Below are 17,583 nucleotides of genomic sequence, written 5' to 3'. Positions count from 1 at the left end.
GACCATTATCCGAGCTTCAAAACAGTCTTGTAAAGGTCCATTTCTCCCATCATTATTTTGTTAAGATATTATGTTTGAATATATAATTTGATCTTATTTAGCTTCATGAAAATTAAAATATTTTTCTGTATTAATTGTTAGGTCTCATTAGCTTTGTTAAATTTTGTTACTTTCTTGTTTGATTAACATGAAGATTGATGAAAATATGATTTTTGGGCACATAGTGAATGTTTGAACTTTGGGGATAAAATCCATGTCTACGAGTTAAAATTGGAAAATGAGATTTGGACTTTAAAACAAAAAAGATGATTGGGCCCGGTGGTTGGGCTTTGCTTAATGAAGCATGTACTACTGTAATTGACTAATGAATAATGGAGTAGCTTGATGAACTAGTAACTGGGCATACTCATTAATTGGCTTTAAAAAGCCAATTGTGCTATGATCAATTTTAAGTTATCTGGGCCAGAATAATTAAGAGCAAAAGCTGATCCTTTTCCACAATTAATTTTATAATTCATCGCCTCACAATAATCTCAAGCTTAGGAGTTGAGCAAATTATGAACATCATAGCTTATTTTAGGCGCGATTAATAATAAATCATCGTGACTATGGGTACGGTTCCCGTGGCACGGTCACGATACGTAAATCCCAACTCAAGTGTGTATTTCACGCGACTTGACCACAACTTTAAATAATTAAAATAAAAATATTATGAATCACGGGTGCGTTTCACGTGGCGTAATTTGCAATATGTACCAAAACAACGAGTGCGCGACATTGCGACTTGTTCAAATAAATTTCATAAATATTAAAAGGGTGAAAAATAAATAAAAGTTGTATAGAAGCGGTAACACATAAAAGGTTTTAAACATGTAATAATCAGAAAATTAAGCCAAGTGTAATTGTAAAGTGACTGTGCTAAAACCACGGAACTCGGGAGTGCCTCACACCTTCTCCCGGGTTAACAGAATTCCTTACCCCGGTCTTTTATGTTCGCAGACCATAGATAAGAGTCAATTTCCTCGATTTGGGACTTTAAAATAAACCGGTGACTTGGTATACCATAATAATTATCACAAGTGGAGACTCTGATTTAAATTAAATAATCTCATTTCGAATAATATCACTTTAATTGGAAAAACTCCCTTATCTCTCGGGAAAATGAGGTGTGACAGCTCTGGCGACTCCGCTGGGGATACGAACCCAGAATCTCTGGTTCAGGGTTCAGAATTCGAGCTTAGAATAACTGTTATACTTGATTTTTGTTTATTATCTAATTTTTTTACGTGTTTGAGCCTAATGTGCTAAATGCCACATTTTACCGCTTTGATATTATTTGAACTGTATATAAAAATATTGCGAAACCCTTATTCTCTCTGAGTTTTCTAAATCTTCTGGGAAGTGCACACTGGCGTGACTTCTTTTCTGTTAGTGTCATGCCCTAATTTAGAATGAGGATCGAATCAGTTACAAAGATGGATAGCCTTTTGGTTACCGGTATGTTGCCCCCTCGGCTCAAGTTGTCCGCTCGGGTAAGCTGGGTCTAGAATAATACACCCAGGTTTTAAAATTAGAATGTCATAGCCTCATGCCGGATCCCTAGTAGATACGTTTGTTTTTATCACGTGCATTTAACTTTGGGGACTCAACACAAGGGTTGGGTCCGTCTAGGACAGGTGTACCCAATTTAAAATTCCATCTTGTTGCATTTTACGTGCTACTTGTGCATTTATTTATTTATTTCGGCTTGCATGTTGATCGGCTTCTAGAATAGGGAAAGAAAATCAAGAAAAACTAAGAGTGAGGTAGGAGAGAAAAACACCCGATTCTGAAAATTACGGTATTCAAAATATCCTGAAACTCTGCCGAAATTTTGAAAAAAGAAGAAGAGAAAATTCATTTCAAAATAAGTCCTATTTTCCCGTGCGTCAAAACTTATCGAACTACGCAAGTTTGATTCTCACCGGATGTGAGATACATAGGCAACCCTCATCGGTTCCAGCCCCGTTTTTGCAATAATAACCAAAAATATGAAAATGCTGTCATTTTGTCATAAATAAAGTTAGGTGATTCCGTTTTTGTCCAAATAGCCAGAAATGTCCCGACGGGACGCCGTATTTTCTGAAGGGTCAAATCTTCCCGCCCGAAGTGCTGAAGGGTCGTATTTGAAAAAGTAGCCGTGACTTGCTTTCAATTGGATTTTGCAAAACAAAAATTAAAAAAAAATTTCATGGTTAGTTTTAAAACAAAAGTCAAATGTTTTAACCTGGTCACCCCTAATTTAAATATGTGCAGAATGAGCACTGTTCAGAATTTACCGGTGAAGGTTATGGATCAGATTCCACTAGCACTCCACGTGTGGTGGGAGGACTTGGGAAAACAAGGACGAGACAGGGTCAACCAATACCTGGGGGTGCTCACTGGACTATTGAAAATTCAACCTAGAAGTGATCTGATAGAGGCATTAGTGTCATTCTCGGACCCCGCTCACAATGTCTTGCACTTCTCAGATTTTGAGCTTACACCTACTTTGGAAGAAATGGCAGGTTATGCTGGGAGTACGGAAGGATTAAGACACAAGTACCTGGTATCTCCAAGGACTGTTATTCCTCACAAGTTTCTAGAATTACTAAAGATAAACAGACAAATCAAGATTGAAAGTCTAGCAGGTGGAGCTTCCACTTTTCACTTCCTATACCAGTGATACGGGCGTTTAAGGGGATTCGAAGACCTAGAAAATAGACTCTGCAGTAAAGGAAACCGGTCAAAGTGGGAAACGCATAGATGCTTTGCGTTCATGGTGGCATTTTTAGGCCTTTTGGTGTTTCCAAGGGAAGACGGGCACATTGATTTGTGTATAGCCGGAGTTGTCCATGTTTTGACTACTCAGGCCAAGATTACTCTCGCACCCATGATCGTATCAGATATATTCCGATCCCTCACATCCTGTAAGGCCGGAGTCAGGTTTTTTGAGGAATGCAATCTGCTGTTACAAATATGGATGATCGAGCACCTTTGTCACCGTCCCCGATACATGAATTACATGTCTATGGGGAAAAACTACATCGAAGAGTTTGGTATACGAGTGACAGGATTCGAAATGCCAGAAGGGGTCAAAGATTGGATTACTCGCCTTTGTTCTATAACCGCAGATCAGATAGAGTGGACATTGGGCTGGCTCCCCGTTGATGAGATCGTTTATATTCCCGCCACCGGTCCCTACTTCCTTCTAATGGGTCTCCAAAGCATCCAGCCTTATGCCCCATATCGGGTTTTGAGACAACTTGGAAGATGCCAGATAGTTCCTAGAGATGAAGATCTTAGTACTCATGTGGTCGAAATCCACTCTGATGCCCAATTTCCTGAAGAAGTAGTTCGCCAAATTTGGAGTGAATGCCAGTATTTGGGGGCAAACACCCGAGTACGTATTTTGTCTAGGGGTGAGGTCTTACCTGGTTATATTGCTTGGTATGGAAAGAGAGTCGCGATGAATGATGAATCTGAAAGGCCGACTAAAAGGCACAAAATCCAAGAATTTGTCGATGCATCGCAGGAACAGTGGGCTTGGTTAGCCAAAGAGAATGAATACCGGACCACCATAAGCAAACTAGAAGATCAAATCAGAAACATCAAATTTGATAGTAGTTTGCAGGCTGCTGAGGAAGAAGGAGAAAAGAAGAAGTTGGCTCGGGAAAACGAAGCCCTCCGAGCTCAGATCCGTAAAATGAAAATAGCCGCCGAAACCCCGGTGAGAAGCGAAAAAGATGAAAAAATCATAAGCAATCTGAGGCAAAAAGTGCATAATTATAGGGCTGATTTGACAAATGGTGAGGAAGAATTGGCAAAAGCTCGAGCAAAGCTGGCAAAAGGTGCAGAAGAACGGACAAGGTTTGCTCACCAGTTAAAGCAAAAGTATGATAAAGGAGTCACAATCTTAAGGGAAAAGCTGACTACCCTTGAAAATGAAATGTTTCAGCAAACAAAGGACTTCAAAACAGAAAGAGAACACTGCTATGTCTTAATTTACCAATTAAAAGAGAGCGTGCAGAAGTTGCAAGACCAAGACAACACAGCCACACAGGTGCTGGAAGCCCGTGCACAGCAAATTGGATGCTTGCTTCAAGAAAAGAGTGTCACTAGAAAGCAGGTTACGCGTCATCAATCCTGAGGATAATGCCACACCGGTTATGACCTAGCCTGAATCGGCAACTACCGAAGAGAACCGGATGCTGCGTGTTTGCATGTTAGAGATGTGGGACGCCTGGTCCAATGGTAGAGAACCACCAAGTTCAATCCCAGGGTTTCCTAAACTGATCCCCAGGACGGGTGGAACCACCAATATCCCCATCCTCGTGACTAATCCATTTGTCCCGCTCGGGTACCCCACTATGTCAGCCAACTTTACCGGTACGCCTTCTGAGGTCCGCCCCCAGGCACCATTTACAGGGGTACCCCTAACATTGCTCACTGCACCACCAGTCTTTACCATGGCACAGCTAACCGCACCCAGGCCATGCTTTAAGCCTTCAACATTCATCTTTCAGGGCTCGCAATTTCATCCAGATACAACTCATGTTACTCCCGACTCATACCCTCAGCATCCGCAATATGAGTCCACAATGGAACAAGAAAGTAAAATGAGAAACCCCGAGCAGGAAGAAATGGCTTGGAAGATGAGAAGCCTAGAGCAAAGCCTAAAAAACATGCAGGGCTTGAGTGGCCAGAAGAGTGTCTCCTACTCCGATTTGTGCATATTTCCACATGTTCATCTGCCAGTTGGCTTCAAAACGCCAAAGTTTGAAAAATATGATAGGCATGGAGATCCGATCGCACATCTGAAACGATACTGCAACCAGTTGAGGGGTGCTGGTGGAAAAGAAGAGTTATTGATGGCTTATTTCAGGGAAAGCCTGACTGGAATCGCTTCAGAATGGTACATGGAGTAGGAAATCTCCCACTGGCACATATGGGATGATTTGGCCCGCTATTTCGTCAGACAGTTTCAGTACAATGTTGATATAGCTCCAGACAGGAACTCTTTGTCTAACTTAAAGAAGAGAACCACTGAGAGCTTCCGTGAATATGCTATTAAATGGCGCGAGCAGGCTGCCATAGTAAAGCCGCCCATGGACGAGACCGAAATGGTTACAATCTTCTTGCAGAACCAAGAGGCCAATTATTTTCAGAATATGATGTATTCCATAGGCAAACCATTCACAGAGGCAATAAAAATCGGAGAAATGGTAGAAAATGGTTTGAAAAGTGGCCGGATATTAAGCCAATCTGCTTTGAGAGCTACCTCCCGAGCCATTCTGTGTTTGGCTAACCGAAAGAAGAGGGAGGAAGGAGCCATGATGACTTCAGGTTTAAGAGGGCCCCGTCGATCACGTGATCACTCTTACATGACTCCCAAAACCCCACAACACTACTATCCCTACCAAGATGCAGCCTATGCCGTGGCACCGCCTTATTATGCAGTGATGTATGCCTAACCCTACACACGGCCACCGCAGCACTATAACCAAGCTCGAGCTCTACCTCCCAGAAATAACCATCCTTACCAAGCTACATATAATCCCCGTCCACCACAATACAACCACCAACATAATCCACGCCCCCGTGAGCCACCTAGGAGAAGCAATTTCACCCCTATTGGTGAATCCTACTCTAGCTTACTCCAGAAGTTGATCCAGCTGGGTCTGTTGCAACCCGTGCCCCCTAATCAATAAAATCTAGAATCCCCATCATACGGGGCAGGTGCCAGGGGTGCTTACCATTCGGGGGTAGAGGGTCATGATGCAGAGGATTGTTGGACCCTAAAAAGGGCGTGGAAAATTTGATAGAACAAAAACAAGTTGTGCTGAGGGACGAGGAAGCCCCCAATGTGACTAACAATCCATTACCGACTCATAATAATGGGCCGGTCATTGAAATGATCTGCGAGGATAAGGAATTTAATCCAGCTTTGAAAGCCATCATTGCCATCGCCGATTTAGAAACGAGACCCAAAGCTGCGGTAAAACAAGCCAGAACTGAGAAGAAAATTACTTCAATTCCTCAAGTGGTAGAAAAAGAAAATTACTTCAATTCCTCAAGTGGTAGAAAAAGCTGTAGAAACAAAAGCTGGGGCAACACCTGCTAAGAACACAATTCTCTATGTTCCTAAAGCCCCAAGGAAAGAACAACCCACCTTGAATATTCCTAAGAAATTCGAGCCAAGAAAGGCCACGTTGAATATGCCGAAGCTGTATGTACCAAATGGGACTTATGTGGCGCAGGGGCTGATAATTTCACCAAGGATGACTGAGCCCGTGGTTATCAGCCGCGCACCACAGGGCCCCATGAGAGACCCCACCGCAGTTCCCTGGAATTACAACAAAACAGTGGTCACTTACGAGGGCAAATAAGTCATGGGAGAGGTGAACGAAATGAGTCAACCTGGGAAGTACCACAACCCAGAAGAGTTAAAGCTGAACAAGGATAAACAGTTTCCACCTAAGAAGCATGTGAGCGCTTAGGAGGCAGAAGAGTTTTTTCGAAAAATGAAAACTTCGGAATATGCAATAATTGACCAGCTCCGGAAGACTCCTTCCCAAGTCTTGCTTCTATCTCTGCTATTGAGCTCAAATGATTATCAGAAAGTACTCTTGAAGACATTGAACGAGGCATACATCCTAGTTGAAACTTCTATTGAGCAATTGGAGAGAATAGCTGAACGATTCTTTGAGGTCAACAGGATTTCTTTTAGCCGCCGATGATTTGCCCCCAGAGGGAGCCACCCACAACAAAGCCCTTCACCTGACTGTCAAATGCGAGGCTACTATGTGAAGAGAGTCATGCTAGATAGTGGCTCCATGGTTGATATCTGCCCTCTTTCAACACTCCAGAGAATGGAGATTGGAACGGAAAGAATCCGACCTAACAACGTCTGTGTACGGGCTTTTGATGGATCTAAGAGAGATACCATAGGGGAAATCAATCTAATTTTGATCATTGGCCCTGTGGATTTCGAAGTAACTTTCCAGATTCTAGATATGGACACCTCATACAATTTTCTTCTGGGAAGGCCATGGATTCACGCTGCCGGAGCTGTTCCCTCCACTCTCTACCAGATGGTCGAATTTGAGTACAAGAATCAAGAAATTATTGTCCATGGGGAGGACGAGCAGTCCATCTACAAGGATCCTTCAATCCCGTGACTTGAAGCCAGGGAAGGCAGTGGGCATATTGTATACCAGGCTTTCGAGATTGTGGTTGCCGATCAATGTGAATAAAGGACCCCATGTCCTCAGCCTTGCTTAGCTAATGCCTCAGTCATGGTCGCCACTGAAATGATTAGACATGGGTACAAGCCCGGAAAGGGGCTCGAGGTATCTCTACAAGGCATCACAGAGCCTGTCAATTCGATCGCCAATGAGAAGTTTTTCGTCATGGGTTTCCAAGCTACAAACGCTGACATAAAATGGGCAGATAAGCACAAAAAAGAAGGGTGGGTCCTACCCCAGCCCATTCCACATCTTGCCCGATCATTTCTCAAGCCCAAATATGTGGAAGAAGAAGAGGCCTTCACAGCCGAAGAGGTTGATGATATTTATGAAGCCATAAAACAAATGATGTATGAGGCTCACATGGTCCAGCCAAGGGAAGGCACGAGCATTGCCGAGGTGCAGTATATGAGGCAAGATGCCAAGCTTCAGAATTGGAAAGCTACCCCATTCCCTATCAGACGGGAATCCCGGTAGTCCAGTCTTGCCATCTCTTCTACATTACGAGTTATTTCAGGGTGTAACTCGAATGTTTTTACTTTATTATCTTTTAATTTTGATGTAAACCCTCATATCTTCAATCCAATGAAATGAAATCAATATTTCATCGTCTATAGATGTCTCTTTTCTTTTATTCTGATTTTGCTATTTTCTTATCTTTTCCTTTTCAGTTCTAATAATGCGGACTTAAATAACATGACATGGTTGTGGTCTTTATGCCCGGATCCTAAAACACTATCTAACTGTGAAATAATGAATCAAGAACCAGAATATGATGAAGATGAGGCTTTTAGGGAAATAAACCGAGAATTGGAACAATTTGAGAATAAGCCTAAGCCAAACTTAAATGATACTGAGCCAGTTAATTTGGGCAGTTCAGAAGAGATCAGAGAAACCATGATAAGCATTCACGCTGATGAAAGAACTAGAGATGCATTGATCCAACTTTTGTTTGAATTCAAGGACGTGTTTGCATGGTCCCATGATGATATGCCAGGACTGAGTGTCGATTTAGTGGTACATAAACTGCCGACCTATCTCGGCTATGCACCTGTCCAACAGAAGCAGAGAAAGTTCAAAACAGACATCAATGATAAGATCAAAGAAGAAGTCACCAAATAACTGAAAGTTGGTGTGATCCAAGTGGTCCGATACACCACGTGGTTGGCTAATGTGGTTCCAGTGCTGAAGAAAGATGGGAAAACCCGAGTGTGTGTTGACTATCGGGATCTGAACAAAGCAAGCCCCAAGGACAACTTTCCATTGCCAAACATCCACATTCTTGTTGACAACTATGCCAAACATGAGATACAGTCTTTTGTGGATTGTTACGCTGGGTATCATCAGGTTCTTATGGATGAAGAAGATGCAGAAAAAATGGCTTTCACCACACCGTGGGGCACTTACTGTTACAGGGTCATGCCATTCGGTTTGAAAAATGCCGGGGCAACCTACATGAGAGCTATGACTGTCATCTTCCATGACATGATGCACTAGGAAATTGAGGTGTATGTGGATGATGTGATCATTAAATCCAGAACGCAAGAAGACCATGTGCGAGATCTGAGGAAGTTCTTTGAGCGTCTGCGCATGTATGATTTGAAATTGAATGCAGCTAAATGTGCATTCGGAGTTCCATCTGGGAAACTTATGGGATTTATAGTCAGTTGGAGGGGTATTGAGTTAGATCCGACAAAGATCAAGTCTATTCGAGATTTACCACCTCCGAAAACCAAGAAAGGGGTCATGAGTTTGCTAGGGAGCTTGAATTACATCAGTAGATTTATCGCTCAGCTTACTACCACGTGTGAGCCCATATTTAAGTTGTTGAATAAAGACGCGGCGATCAAATGGACAGATGAGTGTCGAGAAGCTTTTGATAAAATCAAAGAATATCTGTCAAATCCGCCAGTGTTGGTTCCGCCTGAGCCCGGAAGACCTTTGTTCTTGTACCTGACAGTCCTAGAAAATTCTTTTGGATGTGTCCTCGAGCAACATGATGTGAGCGGGAAGAGAGAGCAAGCCATGTACTACCCGAGTAAGAAGTTCACCAGTTATGAAGCCAAATATACCCTGTTGGAAAGAACCTGTTGCGCTTTGACTTGGGTCTCCCAGAAGCTCAGACATTACCTTTTGGCCTACACCACCTATCTCATAACAAGAATGGATCCTTTGAAGTACATATTCCAAAAACCAATGCCCACGGGAAGGTTAGCAAAATGGCAAATCCTGCTCACTGAGTTTGACATTGTTTATGTCACCCACACGGCGATGAAAGCTCAAGCCTTGGCGGATAATCTAGCTAAGAACCCAGTTGATGATGAATACAAACCCCTAAGCACTTACTTTCTGGACGAGGAAGTAAACTCAGTTGAAGTAATTCCAGAGGACACTAATGCTTGGAAAATGTTCTTTGATGGTGCTATAAATACAAAAGGTGTCGGGATTGGAGCAATTCTGATTTCGCCCACAAGTCAGCATTATCCGGCCACAGCCCGCCTTTATTTCTTCTATACCAACAACACCGCTGAGTATGAAGCCTACATTATGGGCATGAATATGGCAGTTGTTCTAGATATAGAGAAATTGTTAATCATGGGGTATTCTGACTTGAATATCCGGCAAGTCCAAGGCGAGTGGGAAACTCGAGATATCAAACTCATCCCGTACAAGCAACATGTGGAAGACCTTAGCAAACGGTTCAAGTCTGTCGAATTCAGGTATATTCCTCGATTCCACAATGAGTTAGCTGATGCACTAACTACCTTGGCCTCAATGTTGCCGTACCCGGGAAATGTCCATATTGACCCACTGGAAATCCAAATTCGAGAAAGGCATGGTTATTGTAATGCAATTGAAATAGGACCAGATGTTTAACCATGGTATCATGATATCAAAAGGTTTTTTAAAAGAAAGGAATATCCCGAGCAAGCTAGTGGAGATCAAAAGAGAACTATCAGAAGGCTTGCCAGCAGTTTCTTTTTGAGCGGAGAGGTCTTGTACAAAAGAAGTCCAAATCTGAATCTTTTGAGGTGTGTAGATGCCCGAGAGGCTGAAAAGATCATGAACGAAGTGCATTCTGGAATATGTGGGCCTCACATGAATGGATATGTCCTTGCAAAGAAAATTTTTCAGGCAGGTTATTACTAGATATCCATGGAAAGGGATTGTTTCAGTTTTGTCCGGAAGTTCCATCAATGCCAGATACACGGTGACCTGATTCATGCACCTTGGCTATTTGTTTCTTGCGGCATGGATATTATTGGGCCAATCGAGCTGAAAGCTTCAAATGGACATAGATTCATCCTGGTTTCCATTGAATATTTCACAAAGTGGGTCGAAGCGGTCACTTTCAAAGCCGTCACTAAGAAAGCAGTGGTGGACTTCGTGCATTCCAAAATTATTTGTCATTTTGGTATTCCTAAAACTATCATTACAGACAATGCTGCAAATTTGAACAGTCACTGGATGAGGGAAGTATATGAATAGTTTAAAATTATACATCGCAATTAAACCCCTTATCAGCCCAAAGCTAATGGCACCATTGAAGCTGCAAACAAGAACATCAAGAAGATTCTGAGGAAGATGATTTAGAGCTCCAGACAATGGCATGAAAAGCTGCCTTTTGCGTTATTGGGATATCGCACAACCATGCGAACATCAGTTGGGGCTACTCCTTACTTATTGGTCTATGGCACTGAAGCTGTAATACCCGCAGAAAATGAGATTCCCTCTCTTCGGATCATTGTTGAAGCCGATATCGAGGACGAGGAATGGGTCAAAACCCGGTTGGAACAGTTGACTATGATTGATGAAAAGCGGATGGCCGCAGTTTGCCACGGGCAGTTGTATCAACAAAGAATGGCCCGTGCCTATAACAAGAAAGTGCGGCCCAGGAAATTGGAAGTAGGTCAACTCGTTCTAAGACGTATTCTCCCGCATTATGAAGAAGCAAAAGGAAAATTTGCTCCAAACTGGAAAGGTCCGTACATTATAAGAAGAGTATTGCCAAAAGGAGCGCTGTATTTGGGAGACATTGAAGGAAATGACCCCGAGACTTCTGTCAATGCAGATGCGGTCAAGAGGTATTACGTTTGACCCCTTTGTCACATCTTTAATATGCTCTGATTGGGATGACGAAGGCTTTCATTCTCGCTACCCAAACACTACCAATCCTTGCAACCCTTTTTGAGTCGGTTCCCTTTTTCTTTGATTACCCTCTTTGGAACATGGAATTTGTTATTGAAAAGAAAAAAAAGACAAAAAGAAGATGAAAAAAAAATGATGAAAAATGAAAAGAAAAGAAAAATAAAAAAAAAGAAAACGAAATAAAATCAAAAACAAACTTCCTTGAACTACGTTCGACTTGATTCCGAAAGGATACGTAGGCAGCCTCTCTCCGGGGTTCAGTCACAGCAAAACAAAAATCCAAATTCCCCCAAAAGTGAAATTGGGGTTGATGATATAATGGTTTGGCGATGGTTTTGCCTGAAAGGTTCCAAAGTTGTAATTCAATCCAAATCCTTTTTACCCAAATCCTTTTCAAATCCTTCCGATCAATCAACGAGAATGTCCAAGAATTGGAGGATACTGTCACTTGGATCTGATGCAACCAAATGAGAGAAAATAAATTGAGAGAGTCTTATTGGTGAAAACCCTCGCGGGCACCATAAGGCGATAGTAAGCAGAGAAATTAAAAATGAGAGAGTCTTGTTAGTGAAAACTCGCAAAGAGCATTATAAGGAGATGGTGATAAGAGAAATGAGAGAGGTCAGCTGGTGAAAACCCGCAAAGGGCGCCACTGATCGAAAAGAGGTTCCTCAGTCACTGACATCGACACAATCCTAGGCAAGGTTCTCGATTTTGAGGCAAAAGTTGTGATGAATTACACAGATCAGGCATCCAGTCCAAAACGCATGTCATGTTCATTGAAGTCTGCATGTACTCTAGATAAGTTCTTCTTCCCTTTCCCCGATAGGGATACCTCTTGTCTAAATTCATTTGTCCATTCCATTGTTTGTTTTTCTTTGAATCCCTTTCGGTCTAACTCTGTTCAAAAACTAAGGCAAAGAAGGGATGGCAAGACTGATTTACAGGGCTTTCGTTTGATACAAGCTAATATATGCAAAAGGCACCCAACCTCGGCAGGGGCATCAAGTTGTCCCCAACTGGCCATAGTAGCCGATGCTTGGAAATCAAAAAGCTCTCAAAAGAAGAAAATCAAATTGAAGTGCCTATGAGGGCGAAATGAAATTGAAAAGGTTAAGTCCCACGTGGCTAACCGATTTGGCAAAGTTTGAAAAGCCAAAGGTTCCCCAATTCTCTAAAATTAAAAATTGAAAGAAGGAAATCAGATTGAAAGGCCTACGAAGGCAAAATAAAGTCGAAAAAGGTTGAGTCCCACGTGACAAACCATCATGGCAAAGTCTCAAAAAGGTAGAGGTTCTCGAGGGTCAGAAAGGAACTCGGTATCTAGGAAACAATCAGTTGCAGCTGAAATTATCGTCAAAGAAGTCGGCCAAGATCAAATGACTGAAACACACAAGGCCGCAAAACCAACCACCATTTCAAACTGACAAATTGTTCTTTCTTTAAAAAATAGGAAACAGGTGCAACCCAAAAGAAACCTTGCAAGACGTAGGTGCAACAAAAGAAGAAAAAGAAGAAGAAGAAGAAGAAGAAGAAGAAGAAGAAATCACGCGGGAGTTAAAAACAGCTCTGCAGCAACAACAACTCCAAAAGGGAAGTCTTATTCAAATTCTTTCCCGCATTTACTCATTCTCTAAAGAAAATAAAAAAACATTAAAATGATGACAAAGAAATAAAAGAAGGAATATTCAAAATCATGTTAGACATAGGGTCTCCACTCCCTAGTCTTCTTTTCCAACATAGGATCTCCACTCCCTAGTTGATGTTATTTTAGACGTAGGGTCTCTACTCCCTAGTCTCTTTTCCAACATAGGGTCTCCACTCCCTAGTTGATTTTATTTTAGACATAGGGTCTCCACTCCCTGGTCTGCTTTTACAATATAGGGTCTCCATTCCCTAGTTGATTTTATTTTAGACATAGGGTTTCCACTCCCTAGTCGCTTTTCTAACATAGGGTCTCCACTCCCTAGTCGATGTTATTTTAGACATAGGTCTCCACTCCCTAGTCACCTTTTCCAACATAGGGTCTCCACTCCCTAGTTGATGTTTATTTTAGACATAGGGTCTCCACTCCCTACTCTCTTCTCCAACATAGGGTCTCCACTCCCTAGTTGAAGTTGTTATAGACATAGGGTCTCCACTCCCTAGTCTCTTTTCCAACATATGGTCTCCACTCCCTAGTAGATTTTATTTTAGACATAGGGTCTCCACTCCCTAGTCTCTTTCCAGCATAGGGTCGTAACTCCCTAGTTGATATTATTTTAGACATAGGGTCTCTACTCCCTAGTCTCCTTTCAAACATAGGGTCTCCACTTCCTAGTTGATGTTATTTTAGACATAGGGTCTCCACTCCCTCGTCTTCTTTCCAACATAGGGTCTCCACTCCCTAGTTGATTTTATTTTTAGACATAGGGTCTCCACTCCCTAGTCTCTTTTCCAACATAGGGTCTCCACTCCCTAGTTGATTTTATTTTAGACATAGGGTCTCCACTCCCTAGTCTACTTTTCCAACATAGGGTCTCCACTCCCTAGTTGATGATTTTATTTTAGACATAGTGTCTTCACTCCCTAGTCTACTTTTCCAACATAGGGTATCCACTCCCTAGTTGTTGATTTTATTTTTAGATATATGGTCTCTACTCCCTAGTCTCTTTTCTAACATAGGGTCTCCACTCCCTAGTTGATGTTTATTTTAGATATAGGGTCTCCACTCCCTAATCGCTTTTCCAACATAGAGTTTTCACTCCCTAGTTGATATTTATTTTAAACATAGGGTCTCCACTCCCTAGTCTCTTTTCCAACATAGGGTCTCCACACCCTAGTTGAAGTTATTTTAGACATAAGGTCTCCACTCCCTAGTCTCTTTTCCAACATAGGGTCTCCATTCCCTAGTTGATTTTATTTTAGACATAGGGTCTCCACTCCCTAGTCTCCTTTCCAACATAGGGTCTCAACTCCCTAGTTAATGTTATTTTAGACATAGGGTCTCCACTCCATAGTCTCCTTTCCAACATAGGGTCTCAATTCCCTAGTTGATGTTATTTTAGACATAGGGTCTCCACTCCCTGGTTTCTTTTCCAATATAGGGTCTCCACTCCCTAGTTGATTTTGTTTTAGACATTGGGTCTCCAATCCCTAGTCTCCTTTTCCAACATAGAGTCTCCACTCCCTAGTTGATTTTATTTTAGACATAGGGTCTCTACTCCCTAGTCGTCTTTACCAAAATAGGGTCTCCACTCCCTTGTTGATTTTGTTTTAGACATAGCGCCTCTACTCCCTAGTCTTGTTTTCCAACATAGAGTCTTCACTCCCTAGTTGGTTTTATTTTAGACATAGAGTCTCCACTCCCTAATCTTCTTTTCCAATATAGGGTCTCCACTCCCTAGTTGATTTTATTTTAGACATAGGGTCTCCACTCCCTAGTTGATTTGATCTTAAATGCAAGGTACACCACTCCCTGAAATCATTGCCAATATAGGGTATACCATTCCCTAGCCATATTTTCCCAACATAAGGTACACCAATCCTTAGTTGAGACATCCTTTTGACAATAAAGGAACACCATCCAAAAAAAAAATCAGCATAAACTTTTCGGGGTACACCACCCCCGACCTTTTATTGCCTTCAATAAAGAAGTAGTTTAGAATTTTGTTACAATAACTCGCAAAATTTTCCTACTGTAAACTAGGGCAGAAAAATTTTGTTCGTTTGTTTGTTTTGGTGTCTGAGTTGGTTTTACCTCGAAGCACTGGGTTCGAGATGACCAAAAGAAGAAGTCTCAATTCAGAATAAAAGAAAAGAAAAAATAAGTGAATCCAAAATGTAAAAGCAGTTGAAAAGATGTGGAATGCTCAAGACATGACTGAAGCCACGAGCATTGGAGTCCTGTTTTGATTAGAATAAGCTATAGAACAATGAACTAGCACCTGCAGCTAGCGAGCATCAAGGTTTAGATCAGAGTCTGCATGAAGAACCAGTCAAGACTCAAAATGAAGTTTCAGAAGAATCATAGATAGGAATCTTGTAACTCATAACTAATAGGCTTGTTTAGTTTCTTTTTTATTTTGATATAATAGCAGGACCGCGGACCAGATCCTCGACGGAACCTCACTCGACTCCTCAACTCATCATTCTACCATTTTCCTTGAACTACATGCGACCTGATTCCCTTATAACCCGAGATAAGTAGGCTGTCCAAAACCAGGACTCGATTGCACCCTATCTTTTATTTCTTTTCCTTTTTAATAACGGTTTGGTCAAAATTAGTCACATGGCTCACCTAGTCTGCCTGAAAACTCTTCATGTTTCCAAGCAAAGAGGGGCAGCTGTGAGCACCTAATATTTTACTATATTTGAATTTTTATCACCTTCTACTGTGTAAATATTTTTAGAAATTTAATATATATATATATTTTTTAGCTTTGTGACATTTTTTATATATATAGAGTAAAAATTAAAAATAATTTAAAAGGTCAATTATTACTATTAATATTATTTTTATTTTTATTTTTATCTTTATTTTAAAATAAAATAAATTAAAAACTCGAAGAAAATTAAATATTTATTTTTTAAAATTTTTCGGATTTTAATAAAAAAATAGGAAAAGTAAAAGTATGGAATTAAAAAGTAAAAGTAAAAGTAGGTGAAAATTATTTAATAAAAATTAAAAGAAAGTGGAAAATTAAAAAAATAAAAGTAAAAGAATGTGTAAATTTAAAAAATAAAAAGTAAAAGAAAGTTGGAATTAAGAAATAAAAGTAAAGGTAGCTGTAAATATTTTAAAAAAGTAAAAGAGAGTGGAAATTTAAAAAAAGAAAAGTAAAATAAGTGAAAAATAAAAAAAGAAAAGTAAAGAAAAAGTGATAATTTAAATATAATAAAAGTAAAAAAGTGAGAAATTAAAAAATAAAAGTAAAGGAAAGTGGGGAATTACTTTTTTTTAAAAAGAAGAAAAATGGGAAGTGGGAATTCTTTTTAATTAAAAAATAATAAAATAATAATATAATAAAACACAATCTGAAAAAATTCTGAATTTTTTTCTATAAACAGAAGAGAAATGTGAGGAGAAAGAAAAGAGGAGAGAAAGGAAAAAAAAGGGAGGAGGGAATTGAGAGAAATATTTTTGCTTATTCTACGCTAAGAGAATTTCTATTCGTGTCATTCTTTCTTTAGCTTTATTTCGAAAAATCCAGCAATCCATCACCAAACTCCAACCCCGAAACCAACTTGAAACCAAGCTAAAAAGCACGACAAAAACGAGCCGAAAACCCAGCAAAACAGTCCTCTTTGTACAAAAAACAATAGCTCCAAAGTTGAGTCGTCGAGTTCGAGCTCCGTTTGTCGATTTTGGTCGAGGCTCCATTTGTATCCTTGTCCATTATCCGAGCTTCAAAATAGTCTTATAAAGGTCCATTTCTCCCATCATTATTTTGTTCAGATATTATGCTTGAATATATAATTTGATCTTATTAACTTCATGAAGATTGAAATATTTTTCTATATTAATTGTTAGGTCTCATTAGCTTTGTTAAATTTTGTTACTTTCTTGTTTGATTAACATGAAGATTGATGAAAATATGATTTTTGGGCACGTAGTGAATGTTTGAACTTTGGGGATAAAATCCATGTCTGCTAGTTAAAATTGGAAAATGAGATTTGGACTTTAAAAAAAAAAGATGATTGGGCCCGGTGGTTGGACTTTGCTTAATGAAGCATGTACTACTGCAATTGACTAATGGATAGTGGAGTAGCTTGATGAACTATTAACTGAGCATACTCATTAATTGGCTTTAAAAAGCCAATTATGCTATGATCAATTTTATGTTATCTGGGCCAGAATAATTAAGAGCAAAAGCTGATCATTTTTCACAATTGATTTCATAATTCATCGCCTCACAATAATCTCAAACTTAGGAGTTGAGCAAATTATGAACATCGTAGATTATTTTAGGCGCAATTAATAATAAATCATCGTGACTATGGGTACGGTTCTCGTGGCACGGTCACGATACGTAAATCCCAACTCAAGTGCGCGTTTCACGCGACTTGACCACAACTTCAAATAATTAAAATAAATATGTTATGAATCACGGGTGCATTTCACGTGGCGTGATTTGTAATATGTACCAAAACAACGAGTGCGCGACATCGCGACTTGTTCAAATAAATT

The 17,583-nt window shown here is 40.4% G+C and overlaps 4 protein-coding genes across 4 annotated transcripts; all 4 read left to right on the top strand.

Annotated features, from left to right (window-relative positions):
* The first annotated feature begins 4,619 nt into the window (after window positions 1-4,619).
* LOC138896104 (uncharacterized) lies at window positions 4,620-5,492 on the top strand. Its single transcript, XM_070180883.1, has 2 exons — window positions 4,620-4,933; window positions 5,033-5,492. The coding sequence occupies exons 1-2, from the start codon at window positions 4,620-4,622 to the stop codon at window positions 5,490-5,492; spliced, it is 774 nt and encodes a 257-aa protein (XP_070036984.1).
* A 1,317-nt stretch (window positions 5,493-6,809) lies between these two features.
* LOC138896103 (uncharacterized) lies at window positions 6,810-7,199 on the top strand. The gene has a single exon (XM_070180882.1). It carries the CDS (start codon window positions 6,810-6,812, stop codon window positions 7,197-7,199), a length of 390 nt encoding a protein of 129 aa, XP_070036983.1.
* Window positions 7,200-7,316: 117 nt separating this feature from the next.
* Window positions 7,317-10,142, top strand: LOC138896102 (uncharacterized). Its single transcript, XM_070180881.1, has 4 exons — window positions 7,317-7,738; window positions 7,937-8,282; window positions 8,613-8,681; window positions 8,763-10,142. Exons 1-4 carry the CDS (start codon window positions 7,317-7,319, stop codon window positions 10,140-10,142), a joined length of 2,217 nt encoding a protein of 738 aa, XP_070036982.1.
* A 774-nt stretch (window positions 10,143-10,916) lies between these two features.
* Window positions 10,917-11,363, top strand: LOC138896101 (uncharacterized). The gene has a single exon (XM_070180880.1). The coding sequence runs from the start codon at window positions 10,917-10,919 to the stop codon at window positions 11,361-11,363; it is 447 nt and encodes a 148-aa protein (XP_070036981.1).
* Window positions 11,364-17,583: the final 6,220 nt, after the last annotated feature.

The sequence above is a fragment of the Nicotiana tomentosiformis genome, chromosome 7 (genome assembly GCF_000390325.3).
Source record: "Nicotiana tomentosiformis chromosome 7, ASM39032v3, whole genome shotgun sequence".
NCBI lineage: Eukaryota > Viridiplantae > Streptophyta > Magnoliopsida > Solanales > Solanaceae > Nicotiana > Nicotiana tomentosiformis.
The sequence above is the reverse complement of the archived record's forward strand: the minus strand, read 5'-3'. Positions and strand labels throughout refer to the sequence as shown.

Bases quoted from the DNA above. Each gene is read 5' to 3' on its own strand.
- LOC138896104 (XM_070180883.1), top strand. From the start codon at position 4,620: ATGGAACAAGAAAGTAAAATGAGAAACCCCGAGCAGGAAGAAATGGCT. The intron at 4,934-5,032 runs GTACATGGAGTA...AGCTCCAGACAG, and splicing joins ACTGGAATCGCTTCAGAATG to GAACTCTTTGTCTAACTTAA.
- LOC138896103 (XM_070180882.1), top strand. From the start codon at position 6,810: ATGCGAGGCTACTATGTGAAGAGAGTCATGCTAGATAGTGGCTCCATG.
- LOC138896102 (XM_070180881.1), top strand. From the start codon at position 7,317: ATGGTCGCCACTGAAATGATTAGACATGGGTACAAGCCCGGAAAGGGG. The intron at 8,283-8,612 runs GTACATAAACTG...GGGTATCATCAG, and splicing joins GACTGAGTGTCGATTTAGTG to GTTCTTATGGATGAAGAAGA. The intron at 8,682-8,762 runs GTCATGCCATTC...ATGATGCACTAG, and splicing joins GGGGCACTTACTGTTACAGG to GAAATTGAGGTGTATGTGGA.
- LOC138896101 (XM_070180880.1), top strand. From the start codon at position 10,917: ATGCGAACATCAGTTGGGGCTACTCCTTACTTATTGGTCTATGGCACT.